Source organism: Moschus berezovskii, chromosome 24 (genome assembly GCF_049115385.1).
Source record: "Moschus berezovskii isolate FMDL1 chromosome 24, NW_MosBer_1.0, whole genome shotgun sequence".
Taxonomy (NCBI): Eukaryota; Metazoa; Chordata; class Mammalia; order Artiodactyla; family Moschidae; genus Moschus; species Moschus berezovskii.
Genome location: NC_142483.1, coordinates 16,510,595 through 16,534,658, shown reverse-complemented (window position 1 = coordinate 16,534,658; position 24,064 = coordinate 16,510,595). Strand labels below are relative to the sequence as shown.

The window sequence follows — 24,064 nt, the reverse complement described above, 5'->3', positions numbered from 1 at the left end:
GCCTGACTTAGAATGCCTTTTACTCTGTTGTGTAGGGGGGGAGGACGGTGATCTTAGAGGAAGGAAAGTGTGTTCAAAAGTAATTAGGTCCTCTTTTCATATTAATAAAAGTATTCTGCTTTGCTCAGGCATCGAATTCCTAAAAGGATTTCGGGTGATACTGGAGGAGCTGAAGTCAGAGGGACGGCAGTGCCAACAACTGATTCTAAAGGACCCGAAGCAGCTCAACAGTAGCTTCAAAAGAGCTGTAAGTCGCATGCAGGGGAACGCGCTCCTGAAGACGTGCCATTGTTCTCGGACTGAATGGTCTATTGAGAGCCTGTGAAACTGCTGGAGGAGGGGCTGCGGAATCCAGCCCGCCTGCCCAGGTGGGCAAGCCTGCTCCACACTCCCAGAAACCCTCCAGCACCTCCCGGCGGTAGACAGACACACCTCTCAGGTTACAAGCTGGAGTGGAGCAGCCATCCTGGAAGGTGGCCTTGTGCCCTCAGGAGAGGATGTGAGCTCTTCCCCACCAGCTTGGTGCATCGGCTTCACTGTCGGAAAAACAGACAGTGTTGTTCATATTCCTTTTCATTTAGGGATCCAAACCTAAACTTGGTCTGGAAAAGAAACCTGACTTCTTCCTGCTCTGGGACACCACCCCCCCCAACCCTAGAACTGTGTCTGGGGGACCATCAGGATGGACTGGAACTCTTGCACGTAGGTAGAGGCGTGGGTGATTTCTCTATGACATCACACATGTTTTTTGATCCCTTTTAGGGGATGGAATCTCAACCTTTCCTGAATATGAAATTTGAAACGGATTACTTTGTAAAGATCGTCCCTTTTCCTTCCATTAAAAACGAAAGCAATTATCACCCTTTCTTCTTCAGAACCCGCAGTGAGTATGGTCTTTCCTGCCTCCTTTCCATGGGGAGACATTTCTCCTGCTTTTAAAGACATTTTGACAGAGATATGTTCAAGAGTACATGAAATACTAGTATGAAACCAGCATGGAGAAGAGAAAAGCATCCAGAAAAGCAATTTTTTAAATTAAGATTTGACCCAGGCTTCCGTGGCGACTCAGTGGTCAAGAATCCTCCTGCCAATGCAGGAGGCATGTGTTTGATCCCTGGGCCAGGAAGATCCTCTGGAGAAGGAAATGACAGTGCACACTAGTATTCTTGCCTGAGGAATCCCATAGACAGAGGAACCTGGCAGGCTTCAGTCCATGGGGTCACAAAAGCCTCAGATACAATTGAGCAACTAAACAACACCAACTGTTCATCTAACCAGAAACACCCGTTCCTGGCTTGTTACAGAGTAGACGTGACAATTGACCTCTTTTGAAGGTGCTACAATACAGCCATGTAGTAAAATTGTTTAACTTAAGAGGAGGAAAACAAAGTATGTTTATTTTAAGGTGAAGGGTAAGCATGAAATGATTCCATTCTGTACCTGTCCTCAGGAGGGTGGCCTCTGTGGGTGGCTGCCTGTTATTTTTTCAAGATTAGGTTAAGAAAATCAAGTAGTGTCCCTGAGGTCACCTCATTCTAGGAAGTTTATTTAACATCTCTGTGCCGGACTCCATTCTAAATGCTTTCCAAATATTAACGCCGTTGAACTCCATAACAACCCTACAAAGGATTTAATCTTCCCATGCCCACTTAGCAGCAGTGGAGCCACACATAGAGAGGTTAAAGGGGCTGCTGAGGGGCTGGGGTTTGAACGCCACGGAGCCTGACTCTGGAGTCCTCACCCTGCAGCTGACCGCTGGCTGCCTGGGGTTCCCCTCTCTGTCTGCCTCTCCTTTTCCACCTGTTCTGCACACAGTGTGGTGTATCTTTCATCAGCCCAAATTGCTGCTTTAGAGTTCTTACTCCGCTCTGCAGAGTTCTTACTCTGATTGTTTTCTTCTTTTAACACTGTAGTGGTTTTCTACACAGAGACGTTCATTTTCTTAATGAAAATAAGATTCCATAGGGCAGAAACCATGTGCATTTTACAGTATCTCTCAGTGTAACAACCAGATAGAGGATTCAAAGAATGTGTTTATGGAAAGCTTGCCTAAATCAAAACTAGCCTACTTTAATTTTCTTCATCAGAACCAGAGTCTCTCTGGGGGTGAGGTGGGACAGGAGGTGCATTTATCACCATTTCAGGGCACCGTGACCTCAATGCAGCCTTTGATTTTCTTGGCATCGTAAGCACATTTTCCAGAGGGTTCTCCTGGGTTAGCAGCATGGCATATAGGGCCTCTCTCATGGTGTTGTTTTTTTTTTTAAATCACATTTAAATCCGATTTCAAAGCTCATTTTCAGCACTGGTACTGCTACTTAGTAGATGCCTGGATGTCATTTTTAGACTCCATCAAAAGGATTTTAAGTTGCAGAGCCAGCAAAAGTTAAAGTAACCTCAAGACAAATTGCCAGGATCACTCCAATGTTCTCTTATGCCTAAACACTCTGCAGTTGGGTAGGGACTGGCATTATTTCTGTCTACAGCTAAAACAGAGCCCCTCCATACGACAGGAGCGTGAACACAGTCTCGCTGCCCTTGGCCATGGCCTTGAAACTGTAATACCTGACAAGCTTTTAAAATGTAGGTGACTTCATATTGTTTCCACTTATGCGGCATAAGATGAACTGCATTAATAGCTTTATATTGTACAATTCAAATTTTCACAAGGTACAGCTGGGCTATATTGAAAGCCATTGTTGAATTGATGCAGTTGCTATGTTTTACATTCTTTCCAGCAACGTTCAGTGCCGAATATTTGTATTGTATTGAATTGTTAGATGAGGAAAATGTCAAACTGTCCTAAAACTAAAAACATGTGTCTTTCTTAATAGCGTGTGACCTGCTATTGCAGCCGGACAACCTGGCTTGTAAACCCTGTAAGTATAGCTGTCCTTGAGATTCCCAGGTGGCACAGTGGTAAAGAATCTGCCTGCCAATGCAGGAAACGTCAGAGAAGTGGGTTTGATCCCTGGGTTGGGAAGATCCCCTCGAGGAGGAAATGGCAACTTACTCCAGTATTCTTGCTGCGATAACCCCATGGACAGAGGAGGCTAGCGGACTACAGGCCCTTTGGTTGCAAAGAGTTGGACATGACAGAGTGACTGAGCATGGATACAGCTGTCTTTGTCCAATCCGAAGTGGAGTCAGGGTGGCCTCAGGGTACTCACTCTGGTCCTTCCTCCCCCTAGTCTGGAAGCCTCGGAACCTCAACATCACTCAGCACGGTTCGGACATGCAGGTGTCTTTTGACCATGCGCCCCACACCTTTGGCTTCCGTTTCTTCTCTCTTCATTACAAGCTCAAGCATGAAGGACCCTTCAAGCGAAAGACCTGTAAACAGGTAAGCTGCTGGGTATGCATAAAGAAACCGCTGCATGTTTTAAAGTGACCCCAGAGCCTCTGGAATTTGGATGGTTCAGTGTGAACATTAGACTCTGGTCTCTGATCAGTCGGTAGCTCTCCCAGAATGTTATCACTGAGTTCATCTCAGGGTCATCTTGAGTCACCCCTCACTCCCTAATTATCTAATTATCTCTACGCTATCTGGCCCAGTGCTGATGTAGCCAGTGAAGTTTTACCAAAGGAACCGAAACAAGGACGTAGATATCAGTTCTTTTCTATTTCAAACCTGAATCAGGTGCTCACTGTGTGCCAGTCAGCAAGTCTGTGGTCATTGAGTCTTTACAGCTCAATGAAACCAAGGCTGCTGTTATCCTCCCTTTAGAGATGTGGAACCTGAGGCCCACGGAGGTCACCTGGCCTGCTGCTTAAGGCCTCACAGCGAATCTGGGAGCCAAGTCACTAGCATGTCAGTGGCTCGTAATTTATACAGAGGCCAAGGTTAACTTGAAATTCAGTAACCGAGTTCTTAAACTTGATTTAGTCAGAGGGAGTGGGCGGTATTTCATGGAAGTTCACGAGACTGCTCAGTGACCCCACAAGAGCACCAAGAGAGGTTTTTGGTCTTGGTGGCAGAAACCAGCGCCCTCCTAGATGTGTGTGCTGAGTTTGGTTTTCCTGCCTGCTCTCACCTCTGTCATTGACCTTCTGCTTAAATCAAAATTATGGCAAATAAAATATGCACAAACAGGGGAGGGTGCTGTTTTCCTGTTTATCAAGTAAAAGGTATTCTAACCAGCTGCTTTGTCTTCAAATGAAAAACTGCCGCTCTGGGCACTACCAGCCGAGCACAGACTATGGCAGGGGTCGCAGGCTCCCCTGGGCCTTTTATCAAAGTGAAGTTCAGATCACCTGGCAGATAAGCACAGCTGCTTTCTAATTGTCATCTTCTGAAAACACAATTGAAACTGGTGGGAAGTCTCCTTCGTTCAGTTCCAAAACAAAAGAGGGGTCCTGGTGACCTTTATTTGAGAAGAAAGTTTTAAAGTGTTACTTGTTTCTTTGCAGGAGCAAAATACAGAGATAACCAGCTGCCTTCTTCAAAATGTGTCTCCTGGGGATTATATAATTGAGGTATACACAACTCAAGAAAGCTCTATTATTTTTATTAAAAAACACTTTTTTTTTTTCCTGCTGTACCATGTGGCTTGCAGGATCTTAGTTCCCCAACCAGGGACCGAACCCAGAGCCTTGCCAGTTAAAGCACCAAGTCCTAATCACTGGATCACCAGGGAATTCCTGTTTTTTTAAAAAGTTTTATTGAAGTATAGTTGATTTACAATGTTGTGTTAATTTCTGCTATATAGCAAAGTGATTCAGTTATACATGCACACACATATATATTTCCTATTTCATGTTCTTTTCCATTATGATTTATCACAGGATATTGGATATAGTTCCCTGTGCTATACAGTAGGGCCTTACTATTTATCTATCCTCTGTATACTCATTTGCTTGGAAAAGCAGAGATGTATCTGACTGTTACTGTCTAATCTCGGCTTGAAAATGGTCACAGGCAGCAGCAGCTCTGCCCTCCCCTTGCCCCACTGACCACAGATGGAAAAATGAATGGAATCTGTTGAGATGCTATCATTTAAAAAAAAAATAACACAGCATCCTCTGCTTTGCAGCTGGTCGATGACAGTAATACGACAAGAAAAGTGATGCATTATGCCTTAAAACCAGGTGAGATTTTGTGTGTTTGTTTGAAATGTTTCCTCTGGACTACAGAGTGGACCAAGGTATTTGATACTTTCCGTACTTCCTGGTTTAGGAAAAGAAAACACTTGAGCTCCTCACTCTTACATGATATTCCATCAAATCTGACTTTCCTTCCACCCTGACGTTGATGCCTGGAAGATCAAAGCCAGTGTGTTACATGTGTCACTGGGACTAAATAAGTAGTCAGTTATCCTCAGAAGCAAAGTGGGGGGATGGGAGGTTTCCTTAGGCAGATTCTCACTCAGGTATTCAGTGACCTCAGCAGATTCTAGCTGTTGAATTGTATTCTACAGCCTTTTAAAGTGAATCCTTTTATAATTACCGAATCATTACTAGAGAAAGGTGGTCAGGGAGACTTGGAACCTGTTATGTGGCTTCTTTGTAAAAAGAAAGAAAAAAAAAAGTTTCTGTTTGAACCTGTTACACTGCTGACATCTAAAAGCCTTCCCTTTGAAACTTCCCAGTGCATTCCCCGTGGGCCGGGCCCATCAGAGCCGTGGCCATCACTGTGCCATTGGTCATCATATCGGCATTTGCGACTCTCTTCACGGTGATGTGCCGCAAGAAGCAACAAGGTATTTGTGTGGTGTGCCCCCCGCCCCAGTCCAAGTTGGCAGGACTGGGGCCAACGGAGGGAGACTGGAAGCACTTGGTCCCTCCAGGCAGATGACTGGGAAGCCACACAACTCCTGTAGGTAGTTCTTTGGCTGCAGTAGTTCCCAGAATTAAAATACTTGACTTTTAACCTCAAGAGCCACTAAAAGGACAGGTGTACTTCCCTTCTCAAACTCAGGATGATAAATTCAAGAGCATATAGGAAGTCCAAAGGTGTAAGGGAAGAGGTAGGGCTTTATCACTTATAAAAGTCTGATGACAGGAGAGAAACTTGTGGGACACTTGGAAATATATCCTTGGTCTGAGTGGTGGTTTAACAGGTATATACTTAGATAAAAATTTCCTGAGATGTACTCTTAAGATTTATGCACTTTACCTCTGTAAGTTGTACAAAAAAACTCCCCCAAACCTCAATGAAAGTTTTAAAGAACGTCAGCTCTTTATTGAAGCTTCATTGGTCAGGTAGCTGCACTCAGCTGGAAGAGCTGGTTCGAGATACTGCTGACCAGAGTGGAGGGTGGGGGTGGGTGGGTGGCCCCTGCAGTGTTTTTGGCTTAACCAAGGTCAGTTTCTGGTGAAGAACAAATTTTGGCCATTTTTGGCTCCACTGGAGAAATCAGCTGTCCCATTCCCAGAGGTGACCCAAGGAGCTGGTAGAGTTAGGGAGCTGGGAGTACTCCAGATAGCATGGCGACTGTTGTTTCTTGAAGACAGCATTATGTCTCTAGTTGCAGAGAACAAGTCAGAGCGTTGCTCATGGGCACGAACCCTATCTTCTTGTCCACTTTAGAAAATATATATTCACACTTAGATGAAGAGAGTTCGGAGTCCTCCACGTACACCACAGCACTCCCCAGGGAGAGGCTCCGGCCTCGGCCCAAGGTCTTCCTCTGCTATTCCAGCAAAGATGGCCAGAATCACATGAACGTTGTCCAGTGCTTTGCCTACTTCCTCCAGGACTTCTGTGGCTGTGAGGTGAGGAATCTAAAGTCTCTTCTTTTATCCTGGGTGGGATGTGTGCAATAAACTCTTAGCTTCCAACGTAGGGGTTAGCCGTGGCACTCTTCTTTGAGTCTGTCATAGCCATCATTGAAACTAAATGTTTGCTGACACATAGTTCTAACCCCAACACACTCCTGCTCAAAAGCCTTGAGTGGCACCCACCTGGCAGGAAGTTTTTTAAGCTTTAGAAAGACTTGTTGGGTGTGTGGATGGTGGAGGAGATGGCAGTGTGCAGTGAGGGTGGTGGGAAGAGGTCATCATGGCATTGGAGGGTCAAAGAGAAAATGGTAAGTAAAGAAGTGGGTTTAGACAGTTCTTTGGGGGAGCTTTGCTAATAAGGGAAAACAACATGTTAAGTGCTCATATGGTCTACTCTGGTTTCTTGCCTATTCTTTTGAGTTAAGCTATTAACATGTAACTTTTTTATAATGTCATAGTATTCATTTTAGAGTGAAGTTTGAAGCTCTCACGGAAAACACACTGTTTCTTACAGATGCAAGAATTGTACAATAATTCTGTTTTTTGTTGCTGTTTAATCGCTAAGTTGTGTCCAACTCTGCGACCCCATACTCTTCCAGGCTCTTCTGTCCATGGGATTTCCCAGGCAAGAATACCAGAGTGTGTTGTCATTTCCTTCTCCAGGGGATCGAACCTACGAATCTGTGTTTCTACCATTGCAAGCAGATTCTCTTACTGTGGAGGCACCCATGGAAGTTACTTGTGCTTTGAAATGGAGGGCTCAGTTTCATAGACTCTCTCCGTGTGGTGAGGCTGCCCCCTAGTGTCAGTAAAGCATATTTACAAGGCTGGCAGGGTTTCCTAATCTATGAAGGCTCTAGAGGTGGGCAGACCAGCAAGCGGCACACAGTCTTCAAATACAGACAACCCGTCATTTGCTCTACTTTGTGAGTGACTAGCCTGGGGAAAGGTGGGCTAGTGTAACATAAATATGGGTGTAATAGAAAATTTGGAAACTAGGAAAGAATGACAAATTTCAAAATGAATGGTAATCTTAACTTGGAGAAGAGGAACCACAGTTAAGTTGCTGTATTTCCTCCCAGTCTTTTTCTGCATAGATGAACTCATACATACAGTTTTGCATTTTGGACGGATTGGAATTATTTTTTTCTTTCTCTTCACTCAGTGACTTTTTATACTATTAGTAGTTCTATGTAAACTTAAGTTTTAAGTAGACACTTGGTTCATATTAATGATTCACCAAAATTGAGTTTTTCCAAATTGTTAAACATCTTTGGTTCCAGTTTGCCTCATTTCTGTTGATTTTCCAAAGATAGATACCTAGAAATGGAATTGCTGGGTCAGGCAGGAACGTTTTTTTAAGTGGTTGGTCAGTTAGCTTTCAGAACGTATAATATTAGCGAGAATTAAGGAGAGTATAAGACAATTCAGGATTATTTTCAGCAAGTAGTTGGATGTTGGGGGTTTTCTTCCCTTTGGTAATACCTTAGAGCAAAAAAGGAAGTCAAAATCATTTCAGAACCCTTTCCCCCATAAGAGACAGTGGCTGCCACATTTGGGCATAGGCATTGGGAATTAATTTCTGAACTACAAAATGAAATTGCCAAAAGACTTTGCAGCAGAATCAGATGAAGATGGTCTGAGAAAGTGAAGCCCTCTGAGGGGCCACACATGTCCTGTGGTCTTACTTTGTCAGTGCTCCACTCCCAACTCCCTCGCAAACCTCCCCTTGGGTTAAAGGCCTGGTAGGGATGTGGTCCTATTGATTGCTGAGAAGTCATGGTGAGAGATGGCAGTCTCTACAAGTGAGTGAGCCAGATGGCGGTGTTATTGCAGCTCATCACCCTTCTCTCCATGCACCAGTCACCTGGTAAACAGCAGGCTGACCTCAGGGCTGCGAGAGTGGCCAGGGAGGCCCTCTTTGTCACTCACAGTATCTGTCGTTGAGTCGGCTGGCAGCATGAGTGGGCTGTGGGCAGTACTCTGGCATCCAGACCTGAACTCCATTTCCAAGCCCACTTTGAGATCCCTCACCCACACCCTTCTAATACCACCTTCCAGTTCTCTCTTCAGGATCTAACCCCATCCAGGCGGCCTCACTCACTAGATAGATCCTCCCTCATTTCCTCTGTTTTCCATGCTCACCATCACACTCTTAAGTCCACTGAAGGCCTCACATGTGATGTGTGACTTAGGCAGGTTGTCAGATACTCTGTACTTCTGTCTTCACCTGTAGGGTGGGAGTGGTAATGATCCCACAGTATGCTAAAATGAGGCCATGATGCAGAGGGCCTGGTGCTTGGTGGTCGGTCACCCATGGAATGTTAGCTGTTTCTTGGAGTTGGGCGGCCTGGAGCCTGCACATAGCAGAGATTTGGGGCGGATGATGAGCCCTTCTTGTAACACTGCCCATCTTGTCACTCAGCTCTCCAAGCTGTACAGGTGAGTGAGGTTACCTGTTCTCTTTCCAGGTGGCGCTGGACTTGTGGGAAGACTTCAGCCTCTGCAGGGAAGGGCAGAGAGAATGGGTCATCCAGAAGATCCACGAGTCCCAGTTCATCATCGTGGTGTGTTCCAAAGGCATGAAATACTTCGTGGACAAGAAGAACTTCAAGCACAAAGGAGGCAGCCGAGGCTCGGGCAAAGGGGAGCTCTTCCTGGTGGCGGTGTCTGCCATCGCCGAGAAGCTCCGCCAGGCCAAGCAGAGCTCATCCGCGGCACTCAGCAAGTTTATCGCCGTCTACTTCGATTATTCCTGCGAAGGAGACGTTCCCGGCGTCCTGGACCTGAGCACCAAGTACAAACTGATGGACCATCTTCCCCAGCTCTGCTCCCACCTGCACTCCCAGGGCCGCAGTCCGCAAGAGTCGGGGCTGCAGCCGGGACGGGTTAGCCGGAGGAACTACTTCCGGAGCAAGTCGGGCCGCTCCCTGTACGTCGCCATTTGCAACATGCACCAGTTTATCGACGAGGAGCCTGACTGGTTTGAGAAGCAGTTCGCTCCCTTCCATCCGCCTCCTCTCCGCTGCCGGGAGCCGGTCTTGGAGAAGTTTGACTCGGGCTTGGTTTTAAACGAAGTCCTGTGCAAGCCAGGGCCCGAGAATGAATTCAGCCTCAAGGCTGAGTCGGCGGGCCCCGGGACGCCGGCTGACTCGCGCTCTGAGGGCCCGCAGTTCGGGCCTGACGAAGACGCGGAGGCTGGACCCGTTGTCGCGGGTGCCAGTGCCGTCCTGCGGCCCCTGCTGCACGCGGGGAAAGCTGCTGGGCCCTCGGACATGCCGCGGGACTCGGGCATCTACGACTCGTCCGTGCCCTCGTCTGAGCTGTCCCTGCCCCTGATGGAAGGGCTCTCCGCGGACCAGACGGAGACGTCTTCGCTGACGGAGAGCGTGTCGTCCTCCTCAGGCCTGGGTGAGGCGCGGGGAGCGGGAAGCTGGTGGTTCGGTGGGTTGGGTTCCTGATGCAGGCCACAGCCTTGCTCTAGGATTCCAGAATCAGGAGAAGCTTTTTGCTAGTATTGATGCCATTTTATTTGTCAGTCGAACGTTATGGGAAGTAACAAAACTACTTTGGTAGACTCCCAGGTAATGCGACTGTTCGGGTGTATGAGCTACAGAAATACTGATAAGAAATTATGGTGAGCAGCCTGGTACCCTGTTATGTAACATACAGTATGTGCGTTAGATCACCTTTCTAAACTCTGAAAACGTGTAGATACTAAAACACATTGGGCCCTAAGTGTGTTGGATGAGTGTCTGTGGACCTGTATTGTAGAGTTCACCACTCCCCACCTTGCCAGTATCTTTAAAGCCATGTGTATTGACCCAGGGGTTTATGGGGCATAGTATTCTCTCCATTCTAGCTCAACACAGGCTCTGGTAGAAGGGCCTGCTTCCCCAGGGAGCCCCCCACAGGATGCCGTCTGGAGCTACTCTTACTGTGCCTGTAACCCTTTGTAGTTCATGCATGCAAACCTGGCCCCTCAGCTGAGGGAACTGGCATCTGGTGGCATGATGAGAATGCCCAGCCTTGAGCTGGTGGGGATGCCTGGCTCACTTGTGCAAAGTGCATGGTGCAAACCCAGATCCAGCCTCATTCTGGCCTGGGCACCCAGCAGTAAGATGTGACTCTGCTCTCTCTTCTTTCCTTAGGTGAGGAAGACCCTCCTGCCCTTCCTTCCAAGCTCCTTGCCTCAGGGGCATGCAAAGCAGAACCTGGTTGCTGCAGCTACACTGGTGAACTCCACACAGTTGCCCCTTTGTAACAGAATGGAAGAGTCTAAGCATTGCCACTTTAGCTGCCGCCTCTCTCTGGTTCCCCAGCTCATCTCTCTGGGTATGTGGCCCACTTGGAGCTGAGGTCTCTTACAAGGATATTCAGAGCGAAATCCTGGCCAGTACTTGCTCTCCTTGCCTCTCTATTCTCTACCAAATATATTGGCAGTTTCCAGTTCTCTGAAACCATGTGGAACTGTGAAAGACATGTCCATAATGTCTGACAGCAGCTTGCCATGTTAGGTCAGACTTTGGACTAGAGCCAATTCTGGGAGGTAGGGAAGAAATAGGAAAATACCTGTACTGATCATTCAGACTTAATTTATATGTGCAAACTTTGCCAGTTAGCTATTGGCTGCTTTGATTTGAAATGCTTTGTGGAAAAAGCACTTTTGATGCCACTACAGCCGCAGAAGTCAAGTGCCAGTCTCTCTGGAATCCATGTAGTTAAAGATAATGCCTCTTTCCATTGTTGGTATGGAATTTACAGTGCCATTTACAATGCCATGGGTGTTTAAAAAAAAGCTCTGGAGTCAGAGGTCAAGAAGGTAACTGAATATACAGTCATTTTTCATAAAAACGAGTCTTATATATTAGTGGGGGACATGTCTGGCCAAGGAGGGGGCTGCGGGGCCAGGCCGATGACCATCTAGACCATTCTTTCTGAGATGGGTTGGTCAGTGTGCAGAGGGCACTGGGGCCACATCTTGATATGAATAGGTATCATGCAGGGGCCAGGTCTGCCCACCAAGTTTCCCTGGCTTATACTTACTTTGTTGAATCTCAGATGTTGGTGCCTAAACATTTGTTTTTAAGAAACTGATACCTGACTGGGCTGTATTCACAGAAGTTATAATTTGTGCTTTGGTTGACCTCTAGTCTAAAGCTCTGAACAGAAAATTAGGGATGAGAATCCACTGACAAAACAGCAGTATGTGGAGGGTGGTAGCCAGTTAATCTGCTGACCTTGTTTTGCCTAATGACAAACCTCTTTTTAAGAAGGTGAAAAGGAAGGGATTGTTACAAAGATGAATGTGCTCTTTAAGTATTGTCTAGAGAAGACATGGGACCTGAAATCATTAAATTCTTGAATCTTAAAGTACTTCCCTCACAACCCCAGCCTGTGAATAAGGTTTCATTTTCTTTTTGTTTGACTTAGCCAATTAAAGATTTGTCTCTTGTACTTCACTCTACCAAAAATAGGTATTGAGAGGAAAGAATTTGCTTTAAAAGGGAGAAGTATATGTTCTGTTTTTATGAGTGACTTGTTTTGTTTCCAAAGGGAAAATAGTTGTTCCTTTTCCCTCTCCATGACCTTAAGGGGGAGTGAATATCTTTTTCTACCTTTTCATAAATGCTGTTGGATTTTGGCACGAATATCAGGGACCCAGATTTTCACTCCTTCACAAAATAGGACCAATATTGAGAGGGAGGGACACTGAGAAGCATCTTAAGGTGGGGTGTGTGGAAGTGGGGAGGGGAGGACTTTTCTTTCAAGGCTCATGCCCAGCAGGTGGGGAAGGGAAGGCTTGCTCCCTTACTGGAAAGAAGAGGTTTGTGTGTATCTTTGATGCAAATACCACACTGCCTGCTCTGTAAAGGCAGCTGGCAGCTTCTTGGGAGAAGAACATGCTCGTCTGTTCTCTGGCATCGAGTTTCCTGCAGCTGCTCTTAGGGAGAGACAAGTGGGCTGCAGAACTGTCTCCCCTATAAGACCAAGCGTCTTGCTGGAGGAGGGATGTTCCATGCTGTCACTGTGGAATCCGAGATGAACGTAGAGTTTCTGCCCACCCGTGAGTGTCCTGCCATTCCATTGTCGGCATCCATTCTGTGAAGCAGATGGGTCAGTCTTATTAATGTATGAAAATGCACTTTGGAACATTTTCAGAGTGATTTCTTACTGAAGTCAAGAAATGGTGCATGCCCCAGAGGTGCCATTAGGAGCTGCCTTAGGATAGATGTTCAGCTTTGTATGTGAAAGGAGGCATCTCTGAGAAACTGGCCCTAGAAAGAGAGTGACAGACCGGAGAAGAAGCATCAGCTGAGCTGCATGAGCATGGGCAGAGAGCTTGCTGAATAAACTCACTGTGAAAATGGAAAGGAAAAATTGTGCTTGGCCAAAACTCAAGTGATGCTTTAGTCTGGATTTAGGGTTTAGGTACTTATTTTGAAATACTAAAGATTGTGATGTTCAGCAAAATCAAACTTCTGTACCAAGTAATGAACATGACTGTGAATACCCAGCTCTGAATAGTTGAGAAGTCCAACTTCCTAGTGTTGTCTTATTACTTTCACTTTTTTTTTTTTTTAAACACTCCCCATCTCATGCTGGAAGTGGGAATGGTTGCCGTATAGCTTAATGCAAAACATTGTTTTACGCAGAGGTGCTTTTGACTCACGAATGGTCCTGGATGGTGGAAGTGATAGGACAGAATTCAGATAAAGGTTCAAAAGTCACAGGCTTTCAGATGCTGGGGAACAAAGAATTCGAATATGGGAATGAACTCAATGAAGGGCCTTCATCCCGAGAGTAGAAGCTCTGTTGCTCAGTTAGGTGGTATCCTCTGTACAGGAGACCAGAGGTGGGTCCAGGCTTCCTTCAGCTAACCGGGAAGGGCAGGTAGTTGAAATGAGGGAGCTAGTTGTTTATCTTGACTCACTGATGCCCTCCATGTCTGACACACATGACACCTTAGCATTTGGCACAGTCAGCTTTTCTTAGAGCATGACCAGGTAGGTGAAGGCCCAGGCAAAGGTGTGTTCTTCTCTGAGATGAGCTGCAAGCAGTAGGGACTGCCTGAAAGGGCCCAGCCCAGTCATACAGGGGCAGGAGTCTTTTGGAACTGAGGCCTGGGCCTGTGAGGCACATTGATTTCCGAGAATCAGAAGTCATCCAGGCCCAGGTCCCAGGGCTTCAGTGAGTGGCCTAGCCAGGTAATAGTATTTTGAGCCCAACATGAGAGAGGCCATAAAAGTCATGAGACAAAGAGTTTTTGGTTGACATGATAATAATTGAAGACAGTCCCAGATCAGAAGTTCAGAGTTGAGTTCTTTTCCTTTAAAAGAAGCAAAGGAAGAAAAAAAAGCGCTTTTTTTTTTTTTTTTTAAATTCCTGGTGAAAAATGACACACTTTCCTCCCTAAAGAGAGAAAACCCTGCAGTCTGCAACCACGTCAATACTAATTGGGCTCTCTTAAGGAGAGAGAAATTACTCTGTCTTTATTGGAGAGAGGTGGACCATGGCAATGAGAAGATTATGAACCTTTTCTAGTTGTTACTGTCAGGGAAGAGTCTGTTCTTATTTAACAAATGCTGTTCCTTCAGGAGGACCCCCTGTAGCAAGTGTAGTGATAAATAAGGAGTGATGACAAACCCTTCTCAGGCTCAGAGAGACAGTGGGGTCTGGTGGAGACTGTGGCCAGCTTAGTGTGGGCACTAAAATTCTTCAGGAAACCCACGGGTGGACCTGATTTGGCCCGGTAGCTCTCAGTTTGCCACAACTGCTTTAGAAGATTTGAAAAGAAAGGCATCCATGGTAATTACAGATGTCTGATGCCAAAAGAAAATACTCTTGCTAAATGCAGCCAGAAGTTAGACTGTTTTTTTTTTTTTACCCATTGCTTCCCTAAATAAATTTGCTATGATTGTGAATATATTTGAAATCTTTTGATTGTTTCTTCACACTTAATATGTCTTAAGAAAAAGGCAAGGCAATTGTTAATTTCAAAATCAGATTTCTCCTCATTTAAAAAATGTGACACTTGGAACAGTTGCATTTAAATTCCACACCTTGAAGGACCTTATTTATAGTTTTAACTCTTGGCTTAACTACTTTTTTAGGTGAATTAAATCACTTCTTTTTAATGCTGGGCTTAGGCCATGCCCTGATGAGGAAAGCAGACACCATGGAGAGTAGGACGAGGGGTATTCACTAGAGCCAGGCATTTGCTCGGTCTTCGGTTTTAAATAGCTTGTGAATTGATCTGTTTTGGAGATGTGCGACAGAATACGGAGATACCAGTCAGGAGTCCTCATGGAGTCGGGTCATCCTTGCTATATCACCTCCTTTCCAGGTTCAGGGTTAAAATAAACAGAAGGAGATCAGACTAAGCCAGTAGCTTTCATGCCAATTGCAGAGCTTTGGGGGTGAGAGGAAGTTTGGATTATCTAGCAGGTGCCCATCTAGTGTCAAACAGGAAGGGTTGCGCATTAATTATTTAATACATTTGGCTGTGGATGTGATTCTGGATTTTCAGCGAAGGAGCTTCTGTAACCTACCCTGCTGATCAGATAGTTCTTTGTACATCTTCCTTATAGAAATTCAAACCAGCCTTCTTTTGTTCAGCATGTAGCGGAAAAAGAACAGCTGGTCACCTTCCGTGTATTTGAAAACCACAGTGAAGTCATCCCTCTAGTGTTTTTATTCCAGTGATAAATAATCCCACCCCTACTCATTCTTCACAGCTCTTGTTTTCCAGGGGCCTAATAATTTTCACTGCCCTTCTGTTTCCCAGCTTCACACTCAGTTTAGTTGCCCAAATAGAATGTGGTGCCTTATTCACATTGGTGCCTTGTGAAAGCCAAGCTCAGGATGGGGATTAACAGAAATTCTTACGTACCCAGCTTCTTTTACTATTTAGAAATATAAAGATGCTTTTTAAAAGTGGTATATCACCTGTGTTCAGTTTGAAGGTTGCTTACTACATTTTTTTTTCTCAGCAGTAGTCCTCTATCATATGTGGGTTTGTTATTTTTTCCCTCGTGTGTTCAAACACTTGGTGCTTTTTCTTGATGTGTCTGATGTCATTCCCGAGCTTCTTCAACATACCCTTCAAGACCAGCTCTTACTTTCTGAGTGGCAACCACCCCTCCCTTCCAATTTTGGATTCTATTTTTATATATCTGTATATGTCACCTTTAATTCATGACTCACAGTATTATTAAATGGTGCAGGCTTTAGCCACAGACAAGATAGCAGTTGCTAAGGGCTAATTTGCTAAGAGGGTGAGTGAGGCCCTCTTGGGAATTTTGGGCAGTTGCCTTCCCTCCTGCTCTTCGACTCCTCTCCAAAATTCAATGAGGACCACAGACTCTGCAAGGAACATGTCCGTGTTCTAAAGGGCTGGAGCCATGGCTCCAAGTTGACCAAGCACTGTGGTTTGTACAAGCAGATGTCTGACAAAAGCAAACCATTGTGACTGTGTATCTGATGTTTTTATCAAAGAAAATTTCAGTGGAGAAGATTCAAAGAAGTTATCTTCTGTTTGTATGTGACAAAGACAAAGTTGGCCACTCCAGTCATTAGCCAAAAAACAATTACTGTTGGATGACGCTAATGTGTAAGCATGTTATTTTTAATAAGTGGTTATTTTCTGTCTCAAGAAAAAGATGTAGTGAGTCTGGAGAGAGCAAAAGCTTTTGTAAAAACCAAATGTATTCATTTAGAGAGTAGATGACTTTTATTTTCACTGTTTGTTTTGTTTTTCACTGCAGAAGCTCCCTATTACTTTGTCTGGGGGGAAAGCCTGTGGAACAATGGTTATTGCCATTGTCTTTGTTTCATCTTTAAGTTTCTCCTTTGTGAGGTTTGACGGAATAGTGAGCACTGACCAGCAGACTGTAGCAGCATGCTGTATTTTTACATTGAAGATGTTATCGCCTTATTTGATTTGTACATAACTGTAAATAGGTGATAGTCGTCCACAGGTGACATTTGCAAAATGTTGTTTTTGTACCCTAGAATCTCTGTATCAAATAAAATGTCTTGTTTTAAGATTGTGGTGGCTCATTATTCTAGGTTGTGTTTTCTGTTTCCTGAATAGCTGGGGTTCCTAGCACAATTTTCTGTGGGCCCTCATTCTGAGAGGGAGAGAGATTACCCAGGGTGAGGAGGCCAGGGTGGCTGGTCTGTCTTATACTTGCAGGAAAAGGAACCTGCTGCCCTTGATCATGTACTCCACCCTCCGTCGACCAGTTGCCTGTTGTCTCCTCGGTGTCTTTAACAGGGGCAGGGACACTTACCTCAAGGAGAAATTTGACTCTCAGAACAATGGACTTTCTTTGAAGAGATTGGAAAAGAAGTTGATGGATGCTGAAATTTGGGAGCCACAAATTTCCAGTCATTCAGAAAGAAAAAGGTGCTTGTTCATTCTTCAGACAGATGGTGTCTCATCTTCTGTGTGCTATGTGCTCTGAGTTACACCCTGGTGTATGTCAACTTTGGGGTCTCATTTTTGAGATTCTGACACCCAGAAACGGGGTAGCTTTGCTGAGGGCACAAATAAGAAGTCAGTGACATTGGGATTTGTACATCTGATTGAATCATCCTCATTCCTAACCAATGGGCTGCACTGTCTCTCAAAGTAATTTCTAAGAAGAAAAAAAAAAACCTTGAGTAGCAAGTTATGGTGAGTCGGTTCCCTTCTCAGTCCACATATTGAGAGTACAGCTGGTTCAGAGGTTAAGCAGATGGATCTAAAACGACTCCATTGGAAGGATTTCATTAGGCGGATGCTGCAGTAAGGGAATACCTCTTTCCTGTTAGTGGTGAGAAAATCCTCTTTGGGCAGCATGAAAAGCCCTAATTTTTACCATGGTATTAGAACGCAAGAGTCCTTTTTTATACCTGCTCTGGGTTCATACAGTTGTCAACATCTGTGGGACCTCACCACTGGTTTTATTTACTTTGTTTTAGAAATGCAAACTTTAGATAGCAAAGACCAGCTTCCCCTTGTAGGCTTTAATTAGGAAACAGTTTAGGTTTAGTTGAATAAGAGGCTATAGGCAATAAACAGGTGGATGAGGAAGGAGACGTAAATTATACCTTCACTGTCTCGGGCATGGGTGTCCCTGGTGGCACAGTGGTAAAAAATCCACCTGTCAGTGCAGGAGACGGGTTCGATCCCTGGGTCAGGAAGATCCTCTGGAGGAGAAAATGGCAACCCACTGTAGTATTCTCTGGAGAATCCCATGAACAGAGGAGCCTGGCAGGCTACAGTCCATGGGGTCGTAAAGAATCAGACACGACTGAGCATACATGCACGTCTTGGGCATAGTGAGTTCTTAATAAAAGACTCAATAAAGATGTTTTCCACCCCTACCCCCTACCCTGTCTTCTCAGTTGAGAAGAACAAAATTAGAAGTGGTTCAAGAATAGTGGAGATAGAATGAAGGGCAGGACAGACAGAAACAAGGGGTAAGCCCTTTTGCAAGGAGATAAAATTCAAATGGGATCTTTGAGATTAAGGAAAAATAAGGCAAGACCACTAGGCTTGGCTCCCTGGCCTCTTTCTAGAGGGTTTTTACACCATCTTTCACATTTATAGGTAATAAAATCTTTTTACAATATTTATTTGAGAGCCTAAAATATGTATTGGAGATGCAGTAATGAATAAGATATACATGATCCCTGCCATCTCGCTTCCACCTCATTTTCAGTATGGGACTATGGGCAAACCACCTAATTATTCTGAGCCTCAGTTGTTTCATCTGCAAGATGGGACTGATACCTGCCACATTGGGTTATTGTGAGACTTAAATGAGCTGGGGTTTATAAAGCACCCACAGCCACACTTGGCAAGTGCTAGCTGTGTGGTAAATAATGGCTTTTATTCTGTGGAAGAGCAGGTTTTGGACTACTTGTGGGCCCTATGGACATGGGTAGAAGAAAGATCCCTGCTGATAGGAGTTTCAGCCCAGGAAGTCAAGCCCTGCACCTTTGTTAGGTACTATGTTAGATCATCTCTTTCCCTAAAAGAAGAGGGTGGGTCTACACGTGACTGTTGTGGAAGGCAGGCATGGGGCTTGTGGAGGGGGAGGTGCTCCTCACAAAATTAAACTAAGGCAGGATTCTTAAAAGTTGACCGTACATAGCCTGTAACAGTTGACTGGGTTCTCAGATCTGCCTATGTCCCATTTCAGTTTAGTTCAGTCGCTCAGTCGTGTCCGACTCTCCGCGACCCCATGAATCACAGCACGCCAGGCCTCCCTGTCCATCACCAACTCCCGGAGTTCACTCAAACTCATGTCCACAGAGTCCGTGATGCCATCCAGCCATCTCATTCTCCGCCGTCCCCTTCTCCTCCCGCCCCCAACCTTTCCCAGCATCAGAGTCTTTTCCAGTGAGTCAACTCGTCGCATGAGGTGGCCAAAGTATTGCAGTTTCAGCTTTAGCATCAGTCCCTCCAATGAACATCCAGGATTGATCTCCTCCAGAATGGACTGGTTGGATCTCCTTGCAGTATAAGGGACTCTCAAGAGTCTTCTCCAACACCACAGTTCAAAAGCATCGATTCTTCGGCGGTCAGCCTTCTTCACAGTCCAACTCTCACATCCATACATGACCACGGGAAAAACCATTGCCTTGACTAGACGGACCTTGGTTGGCAAAGTAATGTCTCTGCATTTACCAGGCTCATTTTCCCCTGATGATCTTTAAACTCTGATAGAGATACAGACGTTTTTCTGAATTTGTTGCTTTAAGGTCCCTGTGCTGGATTACCACACTCTGCTCTGGCTGAGAACAAAAGCAGTGATTGTTTCTCTAACCAACGACCAATTCACGGTCAGGGGAATTTCCCAAGTTTTAGAAGCTGGAGGGGACGCAGAGACCGAGTAATGGTCCTCAGGTTGAAGACTGCTATTCCTGATCTTGCTGGTCAAACCATTCTAGGGAGTGGGACAGGTGGCAGCTCCAAGACAAAGCAGGGATGTTTCCCACCAGGCTGGGCAAGGCCAGGCCAGGCAAAACTCGTAGCAGAGAAAGGCCGAAGCATGACTTCGGTGACAGAAGGCAAAAATAAGCAGGACCTGCCTTTGGTTTATGTACCTGAAGTTTGAGGTACTTGAAGATCCTGCATTCAGTTCAGTTCAGTCACTCAGTCGTGTCCAACTCTTTGCGACCCCATGAATCACAGCACGCCAGGCCTCCGTGTCCATCACCAACTCCCGGAGTTCACTCAAACTCATGTCCATCGAGTCAGTGATGTCATCCAGCTATCTCATTCTCTGCTCTTCCCTTCTCCTCCTGCCCGCAATCCCTCCCAGCATCAGTCTTTTCCAGTGAGTCAACTTGTCGCATGAGGTGGCCAAAGTATTGGAGTTTCAGCTTTAGCATCAGTCCTTCCAATGAACACCCAGGATTGCTCTCCTTTAGAATGGACTGGTTGGATCTCCTTGCAGTCCAAGGGACTCTCAAGAGTCTTCTCCAGCACCACAGTTCAACAGCATCAATTCTTCGGTGATCAGCTTTCTTCACAGTCCAACTCTCACATTCATGGGAAAAACCATAGCCTTAACTAGACGGACCTTTGTTGGCAAAGTAATGTCTGCTTTTTAATATGCTATCTAGGTTGGTCATAACTTTCCTTCCAAGGAGTAAGCGTCTTTTAATTTCATGGCTGCAATCAGCATCCGCAGTGATTTTGGAGCCCAAAAAAATAAAGGCTGACACTGTTTCCACTGCTTCCCCATCTATTTCCCATGAAGTAATGGGACCAGATGCCATGATCTTTGTCTTCTGAATGTTGAGCTTCAAGCCAACCTTTTCACTCTCCTCTTTCACTTTCATCAAGAGGCTTTTGAGTTCCTCTTCACTTTCTGCCATAAGGGTGGTGTCATCTGCATATCTGAGGTTATTGATATTTCTCCCGGCAATCTTGATTCCAGCTTGTGCTTCTTCCAGCCCAGCATTCCTCATGATGTACTCTGCATATAAGTTAAACAAGCAGGGTGACAATATACAACCTTGACGCACTCCTTTTCCTATTTGGAACCAGTCTGTTGTTCCATGTACAGTTCTGACTGTTGCTTCCTGACCTGCATACAGGTTTCTCAAGAGGCAGGTCAGGTGGTCTGGTATTCCCATCTCTTTCAGAATGTTCCACAGTTTATTGTGATCCACACAGTCAAAGGCTTTGGCATAGTCAATGAAGCAGAAATAGATGTTTTTCTGGAACTCTCTTGCTTTCTCCATGATGCAGCAGATGTTGGCAATTTGATCTCTGGTTCTTCTGCCTTTTCTGAAACCTGCTTGAACATCTGGAAGTTCACGGTTCACATATTGCTGAAGCCCGGCTTGGAGAATTTTGAGCACAACTTTACTAGCGTGTGAGATGAGTGCAATTGTGCGGTAGTTTGAGCATTCTTTGGCATTGCCTTTCTTTGGAATTGGAATGAAGACTGACCTTTTCCAGTCCTGTGGCCACTGCTGAGTTTTCCAAATTTGCTGGCATATTGAGTGCAGCACTTTCACAGCATCATCTTTCAGGATTTGAAATAGCTCAATTGGAATTCCATCACCTCCACTAGCTTTGTTCGTAGTGATGCTCTCTAAGGCCCACTTGACTTCACATTCCAAGATATCTGGCTCCAGGTGAGTGATCACGCCATCATGATTATCTTGGTTGTGAAGATCTTTTTTGTACAGTTCTTCTATGTATTCTTGCCACCTCTTCTTAATATCTTCTGCTTCTGTTAGGTCCATACCATTTCTGTCCTTTATCGAGCCCATCTTTGCATGAAAAGTTCCCTTGATATCTCTAATTTTCTTGAAGAGATCTCTTGTTTTTCCTATTCTGTTGTTTTCCTCTATTTCTTTGCATTGATCACTGAGGAAGGCTTTCTTATCTCTCCTTGCTATTCTTTGGAACTCTGCATTCAGATGCTTATATCTGTCCTTTTCTCCTTTGCTTTTCGCTTCTCTTCTTTTCACAGCTATTTGTAAGGCCTCCTCAGATAGCCATTTTGCTTTTTTGCATTTCTTTTCCATGGGGATGGTCTTGGTCCCTGTCTCCTGTACAATGTCACGAACCTCCGTCCAGAGTTCATCAGGCACTCTATCAATCAGATCTAGTCCCTTAAATCTATTTCTCACTTCCACCGTATAATCATAAGGGATTTGACTTAGGTCATATCTGAATGGTCTAGTGGTTTTCCTTACTTTCTTCAATTTAAGTCTGAATTTGGCAATAAGGAGTTCATGAACTCATTCTATGAGGCCACCATCACCCTAATACCAAAAGCTGACAAAGATGCTACAAAAAAGGAGTTCATGATCTGAGCCACAGTCCGTTCCTGGTCTTGTTTTTGCTAACTGTATAGAGCTTCTCCATCTTTGGCTGCAAAGAATATAATCAATCTGATTTCGGTGTTGACCATCTGGTGATGTCCATGTGTAGAGTCTTCTCTTGTGTTGTTGGAAGAGGGTGTTTGCTATGACCAGTGCCTTCTCCTGGCAAAACTCTGTTAGCCTTTGCCCTGCTTCATTCCGTGCTCCAAGGCCAAATTTGCCTGTTACTCCAGGTGTTTCTTGACTTCCTACTTTTGCATTCCAGTCCCCTATAATGAAAAGGACATCTTTTTTGGGTGTTAGTTCTAAAAGGTCTTGTATGTCTTCATAGAACCATTCAACTTCGGCTTCTTCAGCTTTACTGGTTGGGGCATAGGCTTGGATTATTGTAATATTGAATGGTTTGCCTTGGAAACGAACAGAAATCATTCTGTCATTTTTAAGATTGCATCCAAGTACTGCATTTCAGACTCTTGTTGACCATGATGGCTACTTCATTTCTTCTAAGAGATTCCTGCCCACAGTAGTAGATATAATGATCATCTGAGTTAAATTCACCCATTCCAGTCCATTTTAGTTCACTGATTCCTAGAATGTCTACGTTCCAAGGTAAGGTACAGCGGCTGTGCTTTGCTAGAGCAGCTGTGAAGACATATTCCACGACCAAGGTAAAAAAAACCCAAATAAGACAGTAGGTATTGTGAGGGGGCATCAGAGGGCAGACACACTGAAATCATAATCACAGAAAACTAGTTGATCTGATCACATGGACCACAGCCCTGTCTAACTCAATGAAACTAAGCCATGCCGTGTGGGGCCACCCAAGACGGACGGGTCATGGTGGAGAGGTCTGACAGAATGTGGTCCGCTGGAGAAGGGAATGGCAAACCACTTCAGTATACTTGCCTTGAGAACCCCCTGAACAGTATCAAAAGGCAAAATGATAGGATACTGAATGAGGAATTCCCCAGGTCGGTGGGTGCCCAGTATGCTACTGGAGATCAGTGGAGAAATAACTCCAGAAAGAATGAAAGGACGGAGCCAAAGCAAAACAAATACCCAGTTGTGGATGTGACTGGTGATAGAAACAAGGTCCGATGCTGTAAAGAGCAATATTGCATAGAAACCTGGAATGTTAGGTCCATGAATCAAGATCCTGCATACAGTTATATAATTGTGCATTCTTGATGAGATTTTTAATCATTGTGATTAAAGTGGGGCTTTGGTTTCAGGTACCCAGAACTTAGATCTCAGTCTGCCACTTTTGGGGGGACTCTTAAGCAGGTCATTTAAGCCGATCACAACTGTTTCTACATCTGGGAAATAAGTAGTAGCTCAGTACCAAATGGGGCTGAGGTGAGGCTTGACTGTGAGCCCAAGCAGAGTTATGGTCACAGAAGCCAGTATACAGCCCCCTTGCCTTTGGGAATGTGGTCACCTGGGGCAGGTTAAGGGATGTACAATGATAAAGTGTGATCCCCTCGATATCTCCGTTAGCCCTGGTCTGGGTAGCAGAGGGCCTCAGTTATCACAGTGGAGTCCCTGTCTCCTGGAGGACTCAGTTCTGCAGGCAGTTGACTAGGACCAACTACAGGAAATGGCTACTTGTAAATTGCTGATAGCCCAGAAGTGAACCCCAAAGTTATTACGCTCCTGCTGCTGCTGCTGCTGCTAAGTCGCTTCAGTCATGTCCAACTCTGTGCAACCCCACAGACGGCAGCCCACCAGGCTCCCCCGTCCCTGGGATTCTCCAGGCAAGAACACTGGAGTGGGTTGCTATTTCCTTCTCCTAGCCAACCTCTTTTTCTCTGTGTTTCTGTTTCTTCTCTGCCGCCACAGCAGAATTTGAGGGTCCTCCCTGGTGTGGTCCTGTTCTGGACCCTCTGTGTCAGACTTTTCCTTCTCCCTCTCGAAGTCTCCAACCATCCTTTGCAGTCAGGCCTTCCTTGACCACTGTCCACCCTCATTCAGGTCCTGCTCCCATGTTTATGTGCCAGACCCT

At 45.3% G+C, this 24,064-nt stretch overlaps 1 protein-coding gene across 1 annotated transcript in view; it reads left to right on the top strand.

Annotated features, from left to right (window-relative positions):
• The window catches only part of IL17RD (interleukin 17 receptor D), a 68,064-nt gene extending 50,951 nt beyond the window's left edge, over positions 1 to 17,113 (top strand). Inside the window, exons 4-13 of the mRNA XM_055414120.2 lie at positions 129 to 247; positions 763 to 883; positions 2,835 to 2,879; positions 3,192 to 3,343; positions 4,411 to 4,476; positions 5,034 to 5,088; positions 5,589 to 5,699; positions 6,530 to 6,714; positions 9,192 to 10,131; positions 10,872 to 17,113. Coding sequence (XP_055270095.2) covers positions 129 to 247; positions 763 to 883; positions 2,835 to 2,879; positions 3,192 to 3,343; positions 4,411 to 4,476; positions 5,034 to 5,088; positions 5,589 to 5,699; positions 6,530 to 6,714; positions 9,192 to 10,131; positions 10,872 to 10,984 — 1,907 coding nt within the window. The 3' untranslated portion in view covers positions 10,985 to 17,113. The remainder of the gene's footprint in view (positions 1 to 128; positions 248 to 762; positions 884 to 2,834; positions 2,880 to 3,191; positions 3,344 to 4,410; positions 4,477 to 5,033; positions 5,089 to 5,588; positions 5,700 to 6,529; positions 6,715 to 9,191; positions 10,132 to 10,871) is intronic.
• Positions 17,114 to 24,064: the final 6,951 nt, after the last annotated feature.